We start from the raw sequence: 18,877 nt of genomic DNA, 5'->3' as shown, positions 1-18,877 counted from the left end.
TTATTTGAATTCCATCAGCCCCTTGAATTACTTCTATACCAAGATAGTAAGTTAGCTTTCCAAGATCTGACATCTCAAATTGCTTTGACATATCCTTCTTGAATTGTTCAATGACTCCTCGTGAAGTACCCGTCACAAACAAGTCATCAACGTAAATTGCCACAATTAAGAAACTCTCCTTGTTTCTTTTAAGATAAACCGATGGTTCTTTCTTACACTTCTTAAAGCCCATCTCCTTTAGAACACGATCAAGTTTCACATTCCAAGCTCTCGGAGCTTGTCGTAGCCCATACAATGCTTTGTAGAGCTTGTATACTTGATTCTCTTTGCCTTTCTTAACAAAACCTTCGGGTTGAGAAACGTAAACCAGCTCATTCAACTCTCCATTCAAGAAAGCTGTCTTGACGTCCAAGTGATGTATCTCCCAGCCGCTTGTTGCTGCAATAGCTATGAGTAACCTTATGGTTTCAATTCGAGCTACGGGTGCAAAGACTTCATCGAAATCTATACCCTTTTGTTGAACATAGCCTTTTGCCACAAGTCTTGCTTTATACTTATTCACTGAACCATCCGCATGCCTCTTGACTTTATAAACCCACTTCACTCCTATGGGTTTAACACCAACCGGCTTCTCAACCAACTCCCATGTCTTGTTTCTTGCGATAGAATCCAACTCAACTTCCATTGCTTCTACCCATTCTCTTAGACTCATAGCCTCCATAAGACTCTCTGGTTCTCCATCTACCGTGAGTAAGAGTTTTTCACTTTCAAGATCAGCTAGTAAAACGTAGTCGTTGAGATACCTTGGCTTTGTAATGACACGACCAGATCTTGTCGTTATAGGTTGATTTTCAGCTTCCACTTCTACGTTCTCTTCTTCAACGTCTTCATCGTGGTGTATAGGCTCATGATCTGGAACGTGATTCTCATCAACAACTTGTTCTTCCACGTCATCATCATTGTATCCAGCACCATCTTCTATATCACCTCTATACGTTAATTTAAATCTCCCCGGTTCACCTTCGGTTTGTGTTTTAGAAGCTGACCAATCCCAAGCCTTTTTCTCATCAAACACCACGTCTCTACTCACAAAGACCTTCTTAGTAATTGGATCGTAAAGCCTATAAGCTTTCGAACCCGGTTCCGTTCCGAGATTAATCACCGTTCTCGACCTATCATCTAACTTCTTAAGATGTGGTCCCGTGATCTTTGCATATGCTACACATCCAAACACTCTTAAATGCTCAATGTTTGGTTTCTTGAATGTGAAGCATTCATATGGGGTCTGACCTTGCAAAGCTTTTGTTGGAACTCGATTTATGAGATATGTTGAATGACGTACGGCTTCTCCCCACATATCATTCGGAATCTTCATAGCCTTAAGCAAGCTTCTTGTCATCTCCATAAGTGTGCGGTTTCTCCTCTCTACCACACCATTTTGTTGTGGTGTATATGGTGCCGTTAGATGCCTTATAATACCGTTCTCGTCGCAAAACGTATTAAACTCAGTCGAGGTGAACTCACCCCCTCTATCGGTGCGAAAGGTTTTAAGCTTCAGTCCGGTTCTCTTCTCTACCATCTCCTTAAAACTTTTGAACCGATCGAAAGCCTCGCTCTTCTCCCTTAATAACCTCGTCCACATATACCTTGAAAAGTCATCAATCAAGACAAACACATACCGATTACTTGATGGTGTAGGTGGTGAAATTGGTCCACACAAATCACCGTGTACTAACTCCAAAGCTTGAGCCGCACGGTAAGTTGCTTTAGTCGGGAAAGAATTTCGAATTTGCTTCCCGGCCAAGCAAGCGCTGCACACACTCTTCTCATGTGTTGTTTGTGGCATCCCAACAACCATCTCCTTCTTCACCATATTGTTCATAACACCAACACTAACATGCCCCAATCTTGCATGCCAAGTTTCCGTGATGTCATCATCTTGTGAAAGTAAACACTTAGAATATCCAATCTCCATTGGAGCTTTGTAAAGTCGGTTTGCAGATCTTGTGACTTGTACAAGAAGCCTTCCAACTGGATCTTTTAGTGTCAAAATATCACCTTTCATGTTTACTTCACACCCATTCTCGGTTGCTTGTCCAAGACTTATGATATTATGCATGAGGTCGGGTATGTAGTAAATCTCCTTGAGTGATCTCCTCTCACCCGTTTTACCTACAAAAATTATAGAACCTTTCCCCACAATGTTAACAAACGAACCATCACCAAACTTGACTCTCCCCGTGATGGTTTCATCAATGCTCGTGAAGAACTCCTTGTTGCCCGTCATGTGATTGCTCGCACCATTGTCTAGATACCAAATACTTTTGTTGTTGGTATCATACAATTTTGGGAACACTTTTTCTTCATTCAAGAACACCACCTCGTGAACATAAAGAGCATCATCCTCATGTGTCTCGTTTAGGTTGGCTTGTTGATGTTGTGTTTGTTTGTTGGGACAGTTGCTTGCATAATGTCCCGGTTTATCACATCTCCAACAAATTATTTTGGATAGATCTTTCTTAGGTTTTGGATTCTCTGTGGTTTCCTCTCCTTGGTTTTGGTTTTGGCCATTAGATCTCCCTCGACCACTGCCTCTACCGCCTCTTCCACCTCTTCCTCTGCCCCTAGATCCTCCTCGAGAGCCGCCATGGCCTCCACGATTGTTAGATGTGTTTGTAAACATCAGTTTACCTTGATCGTCACCACTTCTGGTCGCCTTTGTAACTCGTTCTTCATAAGCTTTGATTCTTCCTACTATGTCTTCAAAGCCTGTTGTGTTTAAGTTAAGAACTTGCTCAAGGGAAGCGACAATGTGAATGTACCGTTCTGGAAGTCCTGCTAAAAACTGTTTTACTAGTTTTGCTTCATCAAGGGTTTCTCCTAGTGCTGCAGATTGAGCAGCAAGGCCTGACAGCTTTCCTGCAAACTCGTCTACTGATTCAGCATCTCCCATGTGTAGTCGATCGAGTTCTGCCTTGAGAGTCTGGAGCCTTGCTTCTTTCACACGGTCTGCGCCTTGGTGAAGAGACTTCACGGCTTCCCACATGTTCTTTGCCGAGTTTTGATCTCCGATTTGTAAGATCAAAGTCTCAGGGATCGATTGAAACAATAGAGCGGTTGCCACATCGTTCTTCTTAACGTCCTCGGAACCGGGTTCTATTGTTTCCCATACTTCGCTGACTCGAAGTAACACCTTCATCCTCATTGCCCAAACCGTGTAGTTCGTTGCCGTTAACATTGGACAATGAATCGATGGTGAGCTAAGGTCCTTGGTGCGTGGTTGCGGATTGTTGTCTCCCATGCTTGGTGACAAAGCTTTGTGATCAAGTCTCCTTCTTGATCAAAGAGAGAACCTTGCTCTGATACCAATTCAAAGTGAAAAGAACTTGAATATAAGAACACCTTTCTTATTATTAGATTTAGAAAACTTCTCAAAAACTAAATCTCTTTCTCAAGCTCTATGAAACATCTCTTCATAGGCCCTTGTATTTATATAGAAACAAGACAACTCCTTGTTCTATTTGGATTAGGATAACAACACACAAAGCCTTATCTAAATAAGCTACCCCTTATCTAAATCTTGTTTGTGATCTCCTTAACTTGTTCCTCAAGTTACTGGAATTATCCAACATGTATTCATCAAATTTTAATTTATTCCTTTACTTTTGAGGGAAAAGGTAGAAAAGCATACATATACTAAAGTCAAACATGTTGGATTTTGCGAACCTGCCTTGCAAGAAAAACGTTGCTCAAAGTGCCAAAATTATTTAGCTGAAAAAAACTCGTTATCTATATCTGTTCTGCAAAGTAAATCTAATTTGTTACTGATGGTATCGATCAGATATTTTAAAATTATTTCATGTATTTATATATAAGTTTCCAAACATGAGAAAGGTGTACATATCATTGTTTCCTTTACTTAACTTATATGTAATATCTATGATAATTTGACATGGATACAATTAAAAACAACATTTCATGTAGTTGTTAATTGTTATGTTAGTAACTCGGTTTTATTAGTCAAAGGGAGCAGGTGATTCCTTAAGAAAAACATGGAAAACTAAAATCTATACACATCGACTATATACATGCATAATACATCTTCAATATATAGTATATATAAACCCTTGTTTCTTCTGGAAAGTAAACTTTTTATACATGTTTTCCTCCTGCAAATTTCTTAAAAGTTATGAAAATACATAGAAATATTTAAACAATTAGGTAGAAACGTGTAGGTTATGGAGATTTCCGTAAAAAAGTGAGTGGACTTTCCAACTACAGCCAAAGCATTGAGCACCCAAACTTTTTACAGTCTAACATTTACAAACATTGTGTATATATATATATATATATATATATAGAGAAGAATACCTTTTTCTATAGACCTTTTGTATGGTAAATTCTTTTACAGAATGATAAAATTAATCAGAAGAATTCGCCTCCAGAGTGATCATAATATGAAAAGGAATCGAACCTTCTGATTTCTTGTTTTCTCTCTTTTTTTCAGAACAATCAAAAAAGTTGATCCACTGCCCAACTGATTGTATATATCTAGACTTCTAAATAGTAAAGAAGCACAGCCTTTTGAGAGAGTTTCGTGTAATCAAAAGTGAAAATAGGTTTTTTTGTGTGTAAACCTATAAGTTCTAAATAAAATAAAATAACAATAAAAAGGTGGTGTCTTCTGGTTTGACTTAAAAAGAGTGGTACCCACAAAATCTCGAGAAACACAGAGAGTAGCTCTCTGCTTGCTTCTGCTGTTTCTCGCATTCGTGTCCTCCTCTTGTCCTATCCTATGTATCAGTTTCCACATCTTTCAGTTTCCAAATGTGTTTGTAAATACACTCATGTGTCAAAATTGTTACATCCACGACCTCAATACACATTTTTATGTGTAGTTACATTTTGGATACTAACAGCTACCGACGTTTTTATAATTTTATTGGTTTAAAGAAGTTGATGGCTCGTCGTCATTCAGCTATAAGTTACATTTATTTTCTATTTGCAAAAAAAAAAAAAAAAAATACTATTTTCTTCTCGTCTATTATTATTTGTGAACCCTACAATTAATTAAATAAGACCATAACAGGAAAACAGGGGGAAAATGTATAAAATATTTATACAACGAAAAGAAAGACAAAGAAATTGAATGCATAACAAATCAATAAGAACATCTTGGAATGGAAATTAATTATTAGTTTGGGATTTGGTTGTCTAGCTCAAAATTAGGAGTCATGTTCTTTTCATGAGATATTTTCTTAATCTTTTTTTTTTTAATCTGATTATTTTGTGTCTGCAGACAAATGATGAAGTATTATTTTATGAAAATACGAATTTAGTATACACAATAAATACGATATTATTTGATATTATCCATGAAGTTAATAAGTAGTAGTATTTTTCTAATCTTGTGGATTGTGATCTCACCAAAAAAAAAAAAATCTTGTGGATTGTGAGGTAGAGGTGGTGGTGTTCTTTGTCTTGTTGATTTAAATGAGGGGAGCATGGGATTTGGTGAGATCACAATATTTTTATTCACGGAAAATAACGATTAATTAATTAAATTTACTCATTCTCTGATTTGTTTCGTCGTTTAAAATTAAAATCTTTGATTGACTTTGCATGTCTTGAGGTTTCTAATCAGATCCAATTCCATTTATTTTTAACATATATATAATAATTTCGTAAAGACCTGCAAGATTCAAGAAGCACACCCTTTCTTGGTGTAACTGTTGATATCTTAAATGAAAATTTCTCTTCTGTCATCATCAATGGTCCAACCTGTAATTCTCATATTCATCACTCTCTCTATCTCTTTCTTCTTCCAAACCAAATCTTCTTGAAACAAAAAAAAAACAGAGCAAAGTTCTCTATCTCTCTCTCTCTCTCTTGAGACTTCCATGTCTGAAACCAACAACAACAAAGCTTGAGTCTTCCTGTTAATTTTCCCTTCTCTCTCTCAACCCCTTGAAACTTTCTCGGGAAAATATGAAGTGGGTTTTCTCGGAAATCAAAACGACTCAGGACTTCCTCTCTCCTTCATCACTTCCACGACCACCGCCGCAAGAACCAACGTTATCTCTCCGATCCAGCGCAAACTTCGATCTGAACAGCAAAATCAGTCCGAGCATTCTCTTGATAATCATAATCCTCTCAATCATCTTCTTCATCTCTGGTCTCCTTCATCTCTTAGTCAGGTTCCTCCTCACACCAACGAGTAGAGACAGAGAAGATTACTTCGATAACGTCACTGCTCTTCAAGGCCAGCTTCAACAGCTTTTTCACCTCCATGATTCTGGAGTTGACCAATCCTTCATCGACACGTTACCTGTTTTTCATTACAAGTCCATAATCGGCCTCAAGAACTACCCTTTTGATTGTGCGGTTTGCCTCTGTGAGTTCGAAACAGAGGACAAGCTCAGGCTTTTGCCTAAATGCAGCCACGCCTTTCACATGGATTGTATCGATACTTGGCTTCTCTCTCACTCAACTTGTCCCTTGTGCAGATCTAGTCTCCTCTCTGATCTCTCTTCTCACCAAGATCCTCGTTCTTCTTTCCTCCTCGTTCTTGAGTCTGCGAGTGATCATAGCTCTAGAGAGATTGGAGGAGACAGAGACGGTGCAGCTTGTGTGGCTGCGAATGATGATAATGATGTGCCTAATGCTCATTCACATTCCAATTCTCATCTTGGTTTTGTCGGAAACAATGGTCTTGGATCAACCCGGGTTGACTCGGGTCGTGGAGATCAGTACCCGGATGGTGAATTGGGTGGTTCGGTTGGAAAGGTTGTTCCTTTTGCAGTTAAGCTTGGGAAATTTAGGAATATAGATATCGGTGAAGGCAGTAACAGCAACAACAATATTGGTAATAGTAGCACTTTAGATGAAAGGAGGTGTTTTTCAATGGGATCATATGAGTATATAATGGATGAAGAAACGGCTCTTAAGGTTCATGTTTCTACCAAGAAACCATCAAGCAAGAACAGTCGCTTGCCCGGTCACAGGACCGCTATGTCTGAATGCGGGTTTGATCCAACAGGGAGATTGAAATTCAATGGGAGCGGATCGATGAGAATTGCGGAAGAAGGGACCGAGAAGAATGTAGTAGAAAGAGAGAGCTTCTCGGTTTCAAAGATTTGGTTAAGAGGGAAGAAGGAGAAGCATAGTAAAGTTCAAGGAAAAGAAGATAGCTCATTGGTTTCTTCGTCTTCCGGAAGAGCATTCTCATTCGGGTTATCGAATCAGCGAAATCCTCCCGATACGAAGATCGATAGCGGTTGCGAAGAAGATAATCAAAAGGGCGAAAACTCGGAATCTTTGGAGACAAAAACACCATCTTTTGCTAGGAGAACTATGCTTTGGCTAGCAGGGAGACAAAACAAGGTTGTTCATTCTTCTTCCACATCTAATGTCTAGTTTCTATATCTTTTTACTTTTTACAAATTTAGTTTACTTATCAATTGTTTCTTTGTGTTAGTTTTCATAAGTGCAAAACAGATGAATCATTGTAGAAACGTGGTGTTGAAATATATATTTTTAGACAACAGATTGAAAACATTTTGGTGTATCATATGCTTTTTGGCAAATCTTTTTCAGTCCTTACCTCTACAATTAATAGTCGATGTAAGCTATCTATCCAACCAGAAAACGACTAAATTTAGATGTAAAGAATGAGTAATTTAAAGATAGCAAATAGATTTTTGCCAAAGATACAAACCAATTTGTATGATTCCTTCATGTGAAAGCTAATTGAAGAAATCGTAATATATCTTACGTGACTATTTAAAACGGTTTTTACCATTCAAATTTGTGATAATTATCTTCTTGTAGTCAGATTTCTTCGTATTACATTCTGACTTTGATGTAGTTAGGTTAAAAACATTCAGACTAAAGTTGGCCATCCATACTAGTTTTGTTCAGTAGAAACTGTTAACTATATAATTTTATATATGATTAATATGGATTTACAGTTCAACAATGTAACAATTATTCATATGGTTTACATTTGAGAAACCAACCAATATTCTAAGAATCTTGAAGGAATGATTTTTTCTCTTTAGTTTATTTTCTTTCTTGTGAAACATTAGATAAGAAGTGGGTGTGGTGGTAAGACAGTTGCATTGAATTGAGGCAATTGCTCATAAGACAAAAAGAGAGACACATCTTTGATTCTTGTGCGATGTGTTATACTGTATATATGTATGTTTTGTATGTGTGTGTCTATACGTATTGATGTTTTAATGTCGAATGGCTAAAGCTTTTTTTGCATTAATTGGTGAATTAATAAGGGGCATGGAAGCAGTTGGGGTTATATATATGCCCACTAGTCACTTAGTCTTTATTGCGTGACAACATAAATATGATTTTTTTTAACGTTAAAACATTGGCTTATGTGCAAATTAATTCGTCCCAATTTTGACGAAGAAGAAGAAGAGTAAGTATATAAAATGTAAAAGTCTTAAAGATAAGATATACTAGTAAAAAGTAAGCAAAAACCTTATGCTCGAATTGCATATCTTTCTAATTTAGTGGATATACATGTTTTTGTGAAAGTTATTCTTGGTTCTTGTCCCGTGTTTGGACCATATGCTAGAATTGCATTAGCATAAGCCTATGAAAATTATAATTTGATTTCTCTTATAACATACTTAACATTCGGTTTATGTTTGAGACAACTTTGTGATAATGTTTGACTAACCTATAAAAAGTAAAATTAAAAGTCAGTCGTTAATTATCTATCTAATACTTGATCATTTCCTTACTCCAGAACGATTACTACCGAAAAGAAAGTCACATAAGTCAGAGAACTCACAATTCCTCAAGACACTTCAAAAGATAAGCAACATGTCTCATAGCAAAAAAAAAAGAAAGATAAGACCACATGTCGTTTTAAGCACAATAAAACGACAAGCAGTGACGATCGGCGTAATGGGAAAAACGCAACGCCGTGTTGTCTCCCTCTTTCATCCGCCTCTTTTTAGTTTACATCGGACTGATTAACAATAGCCCACAACTATTAACAGCCCATTTAAGGGTCCAACTAATGACTAACTGGGCTGGGCCTAATAGTCCATATCAGTAAATATATAAAAAGAAGACTTTTTTCATTTCTTTTTACATATGTGGAAACTTGTTGTTTGTTCGGTTTATAGTTATACTATCCTTTCTAAAAAAGTCTTAACAAAATAGAAAAAGAGTCGAATATATTTCTAGTTTGGACAACGCATATGAGCTAAATAACATTTCTTATTGCAGAGTTGGACTCTGATTTAATGTGTTACATCAAAACATATTTAAGTTATTCCACTTTATGTGTACTGAGTTATATATTAACTAATAAAACTGAACCAGATATTTTTACGTATTCTATATATGTATTGTATATGAATATGATGTATCATCCCCAACATATCGTATACCTATTATAATATTAACAGACAGTTGTCTTTTTTTCTTTCGGACAACAAAACTTGCCAAGAAAAGCAATCGAAGCAGACATATTAAACCTCTACAACAGTAGCCAAAATTAAATGCAACAGAACGACAATTATAACCATCGGAAACAAAATAGCTAGCAAATGCTTCAATCAAAACCACCATTAAGTAGCCAGAAACATTCTATAAGCGTCGTATAAATTCCTTTATGTACAAAAATGGCTTTACTATAAGATCTCTCCATCCTCGTATGAAAATTGCAATATCGGACTCATATACGGTCCCAACTTAACCAACAATGGTCCGACCAAGATGATCATCATGTTTTCACAAATAATCTCTGTTAAAAAAATAAAAACAATTTACTGCTCAGTTCCGGCCTCGGCAGCATCAACAATACTTCTCATAACATTCACTTGCGTTTGAAGAGACATAATGTAGTCTAACGTTTCTTGTAGCAACAATACGTCATTGCTCATTAAGTCTCCACCGGGGACAACGTTTCTTAACCCTTGAGTCCGTCTCTTGACGAGCTTCTTAGCTTTTGCTGCGGCCTCTTCACATGCTGATTTTGTTTTCCTCCTCAAGATCTTCTTGCTTCGTCTCACGATCTTCCTATGGCACACAACCTTCTTAGGCAACCTCTTGTTGATTAATGCTTCCTCTTTGATGCCAGAGAGCATCTGACGTACGAGGAAATTGTCCTCGGTGGCGGTTTTCTGGATTAGGGCTCGGCTCCAACAAGTCGTTCCTTTTCTTAGAGACGCCATTGCAATATCTGCAGAGAGCTTTATTGCTTTCTTTCTCTCGGAGACGCTCGTGTTGTCTATCGAAGGACGAACAATTTGGAGTCCCATTTGCCATTTTTTTAAGAATTCTTCATTCATCGAGCTCGTTGGCTGCATCCTATGAATTCCTAATAAAGTAGAAGAAAAAAAAAACTCAAAACTGTGAATATATAATTCTACACTAATAAAAATAAATCAAGTCTCATGATGGCTTTGTGCATCAAATTAGAGACACATGTAAATGTAATATACATACAAACATCATATCATAATCAAAACCGGCTATATATATTCCGTTTAGGGTTCCTTACCATAACCAAAAGAGACATGAACACATACCTTTTAAAAGAAATTGTTTTTTCTTCAAGTGTCGTCAAAGATTGGTAAGAACAAATCTGCGGTCACCTCACGAGTTCGTGAATTCGACGAATGAGATAGAAAGAGAGAGAGAGAGAGAGACAGAGAGGTAAGGGAGAAGGGGAAAGGGTCCATTATAATTGTTTCAAAAGGAGAGGGAAAATGGTGGGGGCAATAGGAAGATAGAACAAGCACATGCATGCACATGCTTTCTCTGGCCCACGTACCCTTTTGTTATTACCCCTATAATTTAGGAAACTTTTGTCCATTATTATTTGTTTCCGCCGAAAATTTGTGATGATATATGATGATGATATTACGTTTTTGATGTTTTTAAGTTTTTGCATCTATATATGTGGATCATCATGTGTATATGTAACGTTTTTACGGGTATGTTTCTTTTGTCAACTGCGTAAACTTACATTTGGGGTTTTGTTCTTTTCTTTTTTCACACTCATGTGACCAATGTAAGTATCTCGTATCGTGTATATATATGTCAATGTATGTTCATCTAACATATAATCTCTGTCTGACAACCTTATCAGTCAGCGCTGTCACGACATATATGAGCTCCAGGCAAATAAAAGTCTCTATATAAGCACGCGAAAATAATCTAGATTATCTTTGAATTGGTGTCGTTACTTAATTACAACACAAAAGCAAAAAAAGTAGTTTATTTCAAATGTTGAGAATTTAAATGTTAAAGAACGTTAAGTATTAAAGTTATAATGGTTCTCCAATGTTGTTGATTGACTGATTGAATAGTCTATTTATAAATGGTTATTTAGGTCCTTCCATCAATTCATAACCAAAAGATTATCAAATAAAACGTGCAAAAATATATAATGTTACAAAACTAGTAACTAACGCATTAATGTATGTTTATTTATAACTTTTGTTAACTAACTTCAGTAGATTCTATAGCTGGTTCTGAGTTCTGACGGTTGTAAGTGCGTTGGACGTCATGGTTGTGAATTCTCTATATGCAAATGATAATAGTAGAATTTAATGATTTTAGTTTTTAATTATACCGATCAATATTATATATCTTCCCCACCAATTATTGATCAATGATATCTACATTACATACATAAAAATAAAATTTGAGAATTTTATTATTCCTTTAACTGCTCACCCGTGGTTTATACTGTGAATTATTTTTATCTTTTTTTTTTTGTTTTTTTTGGGGTCATACTAACAGTGATACATTCACAACTACGTATCAAAAATGAAAGGCATAGTGACCACAATGACTGTTACCATAACTTTTAACAAACAGGTACAACAGATAACATCAATTGTTGTAGTGGTCAAAACGTGGCGATCCGCAAACTTTGGGAAAGGCTGGTTTCGAGAAAAGAAAAGAAACAATAATAATTGACGACAAAAAGAAACAAAAATAATGAACATTTAAATCCAGAAAACGAAACAATGATATTGATAGATGTGCATAAATATAACATATGGATGATAATGATGTACATGAATATATCATATATGTAGAAATTGATGTCCTATAAATATATAGTCTTATAGGTAAAGAAGAGAAATAGTTTTTGATATTAAAAAGATTTGTTATTCCACCAACAAAATACATCGAACATGGATCGTCTGGTGTGTGAAGAGAGACCAATGGATCTCCGTAAATTACGGGAATCTCAAACAATCATTCTCCGAACTCTACACGCCCACCATCTCTCATGTCCTCGTCACCATCTCTCTCTCTCTATAATGTTTTTGTTTTGTGCCTTCATTAAAACATCCGTATTCGTATTCTGAACGACGTCGTTACGAGGGGGAACGCTCTTCTAATACACGCACGCGTCCACCGAAGCAAGCATGTGCACACGTGGAGGGACCCTTGTCCAACAGGAACGAGGGACCTCTTTGGTTCTTTTTTATTTTTACCAAATAGAGTGGTTTCAACGGTGGTCCTTGCTTCTTGTCTCTCGGAGGGACGGCTGTGATCATGCTTCAAGTTCATTATAACACATGAAAATTTAGATTTACTGACAAGGTCGAGTTGTCAAAATAGTAGTTGATAAATTTCTCCAGTATCTGAGGATCGATCGGTGTACAATCAAGTTAAGTAGTGTAATGAATCTAAAAACACCAATGGTACTGATTTACACAGAGATATCTCGTACTTGACATTGCCGGATAATTATTTATCGTTGGGTACTGTAGACAGATGTAACTAAAGTATATAAATAATGTTTGAGATCATTGGTGGCGTGGCTAATCGTTTCATCACTCATCATGGTGAAATAGATATGGAAGAATCCGACAAAATCAAAAGATCAACGTTGAATTCATAATTTGTTCAATGCTAGAGTTTTAGTTCTTGGACGAAATCAAGTTCCCATGCATATGTGTTTGTTAAAATTCCATGTTTAATTATATATTAACAAACGATATAGGATCTGAAACGAAAATAGTTAGCTATCGTTTAATGTTACCATAATTAATTACTATTTTTTTACATTCAAACTTTATATTGACCTCCATTCTTATCATGTTCATATAACGCATTGTCTTAATTAGATAAATGTATACTATAGTCTATATAGGTAGGGCATGTGAAATAATTTGAAGTTATTAAAAAGGTAGAACCGACGGAATAGTGAGGTGGTGATTAGCTTTTCATCTTTCATTCATGGTATCTACTATATCTCTACGAGTCTACGACCGATACAGCCCGAAAAAGTCAATTAAAGTAACTGTTTTATTTTAATTGTATAATACTTTTGGGTATTATCTAAAATCAACAAACATAATCTCCTTTATAATGATATGTTTGTCCCCTTAAATCAAGGGAGAGATTAGATAGTGGCTTCTTCCGTACTCTTCCAAGGACAAAAGTGAAAAATTCTCCCTCTCTAATTACTCTTAATAAGTTCAAAGTAGTTGTTTACGAGAGAAGTTTGAAAAGCTTACTTAATCAAAGTCTTAAGAGTGAAGACTGGCGACTTTATTAAGAAGCCTTAAGAATAGAAACGTCATTGTACTGTATCTATGTACTGCGTTTGGGTACATAATATATCTATACGACATTATGATTTGAAACATATGAATGTTTACAATGTTAACAGGCTAACGAAACAACCATAAAAGTAAGCATTGTAAAACATGTTAAAAGAAGATTCGACTTCATATTATGAAAACAAAATTTACAACGAATTGTGATTAAAAATTGTGCTAGTTGCTGCTATTGGAGGAGCTAGTGGGTGTTTCCCACATGGGAAGTTCCTCTCGTTAAGGTTGGTATAGGCTATAAGACATTTGATACCATAAAGACGAGACTTTATTTTGAACTGCCTTTATGCTTCAAATTCCTTCATGCTTTAAGAATCCCAACAAAATACATATTTAGGCCCAAAAAAACATGCATTATATGATTATATCTACATCCTTCTTTGTAGTGGAGCTATTCATAGTTAGTTACTTAAGAGGAAGGACATGTCTGTAGGTAAAGTATGATACAAAGGATCAAGAGCAGAAGAAGGTCTTTTAGCATCTAAATATTTATCATTTGCAGGAACCCTCGACAAAGAGGCACTGTGTTCCTTAAATCATGCCATTGTTTTTTAAGTATAAAATGATATTAATTAATGTCACTGTTAATAGATTTCACCAAATTTAACAAAACGAAGTTTAAGAAGAATATTAATTGAGGGCCAGTTGGGGTATCCTTACGATTGCATTTCAATGTTATTTTTAGTTCATCTTCTAGATCTGTGTATAGAAACAGATATTCTCATTAGATCGATAATATTATATAAGTGCCTGCACTTTGGTACAAGTATTAATAATTCGATTGATCAAACAAAAATACGATTAAAAAAACAAGAACCTAGTCATCACTCATGGACTCACTCGTCTGCACTAAGACCAAGTGTGGGGAAGAGCTTTCATGTTAAGATGATCAGATCTCTTGTACTAGAATCCACTATACAGGAAAACTATAAGGTTTTAAATGGTGCCTACAGATATAATCATTAACAAATGTGCCATGTTATTAAAATTTACATTAGCAAAAAAGTAACTGTAGTTTACTTGAATGATGTAGACAGTTTCAAGTAGCCAATGGTTTTGATTAACAAATCACGGATGCTAGTGGTATTAAAACAAAGTGAAATGTAGAGATTCATTGATTTCGTAAAGGACTTGTTCTCTCCCAAAACAATAAGATGAGACGACGTCGAGTCGAGTACATCCAACTTCGACCAAAATTTAACCAAATGAATATTCAAAACCACAATATGACAAAGAAGTACGTATTGGCCAACCGAATATAACATTATTCGCTAAGCATATATGATTAACTATTGGATGATGATGTTTAATATATAGTTTGCACAATTAATTGACAACATCTTCCTAGCAATATAAACAGCGATACACATAACATGAAAATATATAGAGAACACTGAGAGCAAAAGTAAGATTCACGAGGAGATCAGAGACAGAGAGAGAGAAGAGATGGGGAAGATGGAGGAGTACAAGCCAGAAATGGCAATGACGATGATCCAACTGTGTTATGCAGGAGTGACTCTTTTTGGAAGAGCTACTTTGGTTAATGGATTAAGCCCTCGCGTTTTTATCCTCTATAGGCAAGCCTTTGCAACCATTTTCATCTTCCCATTTCTTTACTTTTCAAGGTAATTTTAATTGAATTATTCATCCCTCTCTTCTAAATGGAAATGTGAATTTTTAAGTTTTACTTTCTTCAAAATCACCTTTATCTATATCTCCTAATAAAATGACAATGTGAATTTGTATTTTGAGTATTGATTCACATATACATTGTTGATTTCTAACTTTTGACATATGTGATAGGAGAAAATCAGAGATAGCTATATCATCTTTGGATCTAAGGAGCTTTTCTTTAATATTTTTGGTCTCGCTTATAGGGTAAGTGTATATGTACAAATTTTAATTTTATTACTTATTAGGAACTCCAGTTAGATGAATTTGGACTTATTCTTATTATTTGTTTGCAGCATTACAGTAAATCAAAATCTGTACCTTGAAGGTCTTTATTTAACTTCATCGTCCATGGGAAGTGCCGTTGGTAACATCATTCCTGCAATCACCTTCCTCATCTCATTTCTCGCCGGGTATATATGCATATAGTCTACACTTACATATGGAAATTGTGAAAACAAGATTGATGTGTGGTACTAATTATTTATGATCTTTAGATACGAGAAACTGAATCTCCGGGATATAAGAAGCTTAGCCAAGATTGCAGGGACAATTCTCTGTGTAGTAGGAGCCGTTTCCATGACTCTGCTTCGTGGACCAAAGATTCTCAACTCAGAATCAGCTTTACCACTTGCTAAATCGGTATTGGGAAATATTCTTAAAGACCAGAACATGTGGTTGATTGGTTGTTTGTTCTTGTTCTCTAGCACTCTTTGCTGGTCCTTTTGGCTTATTCTTCAGGTACACTTTATTAAACAAATCAAAGATCATCACACTTGTGGTTTTTGGTAAAGTTTCTTGTCTTAGAAGGAAAGTCAACTTTTGTTTCAACAAAACCCTAGGTACCGATCTCTACCTACTACCCGGATAACCTCTCTTTATCAGCATGGATGTGTTTATTCGGAACAATACAATGTGCGGTCGTCACTTTCTTCCTGGAGAAGGATTCAAACGCCTGGATTCTTCATTCCTACTCCGAGTTTGCCACATGTCTCTATGCAGTACGCACATACAACATTTCTCTGTTATTTGTTTATTAAATCCAAAGATATCTAATCATGACATGCCTTTGAAAGGGAATTGGGGCGTCGGCACTTTCATTTACTGTCCAAGCTTGGGCTATATCAAAGAGAGGTCCTGTGTTCTCTGCACTTTTTAACCCTCTTTGTACAGTCATTGTCACAATCTTGGCTGCTCTGTTCTTTCAAGAAGAGATATACACTGGAAGGTAAGAGACTTAATACTCTATAAGGAAAACTTAAGATAACTACAATCCATAAACATAATCTGTTTTATCTTCTTGATCTTTTGGAATAGCCTAATCGGAGGATTAGGGGTGATAATGGGACTATACACAGTTCTCTGGGGCAAAGCAAAAGATGTCATGATGAATCAAGAACAGATCAGAGAAAATGATCAGAAATCAGAAGTGAAGATTCATATCGAAGATTCTTCAAACAAAACAATCTGTAACAGAGACCTGAAGAATCCTCTTCTGTCCAAACACAACTCAATAGAAGAAATTCAAACACATCAACAACTAAACTAATTCAAGATTCTTCCATTCTTCTGTTTCTTAAATTTTGAAAGCTGTTTTGCTCTAATAAACGTACGTAATATGATTTATTAATGAAAAAATCAAAGTCAAGCTTAAAACAAGAGTAACATACGCCTAGCGCAAATTAGAAGAGAAAAACAGACAGGGAGAAATCAAGGATGGTTAAAGCCACAGGAACGGGCATAACTCTCTTCTCGCTTGTTGTTTCGGAAGGCGCAACATCCCAAACCGTAGACTACAATGAGGATTATAAGAGAGACAATGTTGACAGTGGCAGTCCTTTTCCATGAGCTGTTGAGGCTGTCTAGAAAACCGGCCTTGCAGGCTTGGCAATTGTAGCATAGCTTCTCCTTCTGGTTGTCCCAAAGTTGACAGTCTGAGTTTTGATGTGTTCCTGACGTTTTGTTCCAAGTCGTTGGGCTTATGTAGAAGAAGTTACAGTCATTAGAAGGCTTGCAGCAACCAGACTGTAAACAAAACAAACAATAAACTCATCATCCAAACGAAAAAGGTCAGGCTTGAAAACACTAGCCATCAAATCTTTTAGACTCATAATTTGTAATTTAGTAAGAAAAATGATATTGTCACGGGATCGTCAATTGTGTAGAAAATGGTGATGTATACGAAAAGGATCAGACCAAAACCCTAAAAAAGACAACCTTTGAGCCAGCCCTTGAAATCTAGCTTTTGGTTTCTCAACCTCTAAATAATTTGGACTAAAGGAGTTTCAAAACTGGTTACCTCAAGAGAAGTGAGATGTTCTTTGAAGAAAGCAGAATCAGGCTCACGAACAGGGAAGTTAGCACACAATTTGGTCTCGTAGAGACAGCTGCTGATGGTGTTCCAATGTTTAGCGTTGTTCACACGCTTCTGCAACCAATCAGAGTAAGCCTCAAGCCTGTACTCTTTATAAGCCTTTCCGGGGATAGTTTCGCCGGATCCTTTACTAGTGACAACAAAGGCAAAGACGGTGAAACAGAGCACAATGATGATCAAGAAGAACATCACAAAGAGATAGAACCAGAGGAGCCACGTCACTCTGCAGCAAGATCCCACGACTCCAGCGATTGAGACTATCATGAGGAATGCGCCGAGTGCAATCATGGGTTTGTCGAGGAACCGCTCGCATTGCGTCGAGCCTTCAACGCTGAGCATGATCCCGGATGCGAGTATCGGGATCGAGAAGAGGAAGACGAAGAAGTTGAGTATTCCTACGAGGGTGTTGGTAAAACGTACCATGGTGATGATTGAAGAAGAGTCGAAAGATTTGGAGAAACCTATAGAAATTAAGGGATCTGTGTGTGATTAGATTAAGAAGGGCGACCTCGGATTTATAAAGCAATGAAAGTGAAACGCGTAGTGGAAGATGAAGAGATGTGTGCAAAGAAGTCTCGTTATTACCTTATATGATTACACGACGAGTACTACTAATTGTCTCTTCTTCGTCAGAGGATGTATCAGTTTCAAAACGTTTTGAGTTTTGAGTAATATACCTTTTAAGGAATATCTCAGTAACTCTCACGCGCTTGAACGATCGGAGTAATTTAGTTTTAAGGATTTACAGATTTTTAATTGATACAAAAATCTTAAGTTATTTGTTCTTACGGATCTCTTTCCTTTTGATTTTTTCGATGATCACAATCTCCGCAAATTCGTTTGAGTGGGTATCATCGACATTGTGTCACATACCATACATAAACTTAACGTGTGAAATGAGCTGATCGTTGTCGCGTGTTCTCCACACGTATTTCCTTTTTGCAAGTGATTCGAAACATTGTGATTATAGAAAAATATATATGCGACGTGTTACACTATAATCCCATTCCCAACTATAGACACGTCAAGAGATGCTTGAGCTTTTGGTACAATCTTGATCTTCATATACTGAGAAACATAGAATATAATACGTATACAAGTTGGATATATGTTACAGAAAAATATCATAGAGAGACCCATTAAAAAAACGAACGTAAACAACGTGACCGTAGTCCCTACTATGACAAATGTATTACCAAAACATCCTCTCTGCTTC

At 36.3% G+C, this 18,877-nt stretch overlaps 4 protein-coding genes across 4 annotated transcripts; 2 read left to right on the top strand and 2 right to left on the bottom strand.

Moving 5' to 3' along the window:
- The first annotated feature begins 5,730 nt into the window (after positions 1 to 5,730).
- On the top strand, positions 5,731 to 7,557 carry LOC17879844 (RING-H2 finger protein ATL13). Its single transcript, XM_006285418.2, has one exon. The coding sequence runs from the start codon at positions 5,989 to 5,991 to the stop codon at positions 7,414 to 7,416; it is 1,428 nt and encodes a 475-aa protein (XP_006285480.1). The 5' UTR covers positions 5,731 to 5,988; the 3' UTR covers positions 7,417 to 7,557.
- Positions 7,558 to 9,616: 2,059 nt separating this feature from the next.
- LOC17877888 (transcription factor IBH1-like 1) lies at positions 9,617 to 10,657 on the bottom strand. Its single transcript, XM_006284559.2, has 2 exons — positions 10,563 to 10,657; positions 9,617 to 10,351 (listed from the first exon to the last, which is right to left on the bottom strand). The coding sequence occupies exon 2, from the start codon at positions 10,338 to 10,340 to the stop codon at positions 9,798 to 9,800; it is 543 nt and encodes a 180-aa protein (XP_006284621.1). The 5' UTR covers positions 10,341 to 10,351; positions 10,563 to 10,657; the 3' UTR covers positions 9,617 to 9,797.
- Positions 10,658 to 15,015: 4,358 nt separating this feature from the next.
- Positions 15,016 to 16,857, top strand: LOC17880106 (WAT1-related protein At4g30420). The gene is made up of 7 exons (XM_006285107.2): positions 15,016 to 15,241; positions 15,420 to 15,494; positions 15,584 to 15,700; positions 15,785 to 16,028; positions 16,130 to 16,288; positions 16,364 to 16,515; positions 16,605 to 16,857. The coding sequence occupies exons 1-7, from the start codon at positions 15,063 to 15,065 to the stop codon at positions 16,834 to 16,836; spliced, it is 1,158 nt and encodes a 385-aa protein (XP_006285169.2). The 5' UTR covers positions 15,016 to 15,062; the 3' UTR covers positions 16,837 to 16,857.
- A 38-nt stretch (positions 16,858 to 16,895) lies between these two features.
- On the bottom strand, positions 16,896 to 18,162 carry LOC17879285 (tetraspanin-9). Its single transcript, XM_006284962.2, has 2 exons — positions 17,587 to 18,162; positions 16,896 to 17,312 (listed from the first exon to the last, which is right to left on the bottom strand). Exons 1-2 carry the CDS (start codon positions 18,082 to 18,084, stop codon positions 16,998 to 17,000), a joined length of 813 nt encoding a protein of 270 aa, XP_006285024.1. The 5' UTR covers positions 18,085 to 18,162; the 3' UTR covers positions 16,896 to 16,997.
- Positions 18,163 to 18,877: the final 715 nt, after the last annotated feature.

This window comes from Capsella rubella, unplaced genomic scaffold (assembly GCF_000375325.1).
Source record: "Capsella rubella cultivar Monte Gargano unplaced genomic scaffold, Caprub1_0 scaffold_7, whole genome shotgun sequence".
Classification (NCBI taxonomy): domain Eukaryota; kingdom Viridiplantae; phylum Streptophyta; class Magnoliopsida; order Brassicales; family Brassicaceae; genus Capsella; species Capsella rubella.
This window is presented reverse-complemented; position numbering and strand designations above follow the sequence as displayed.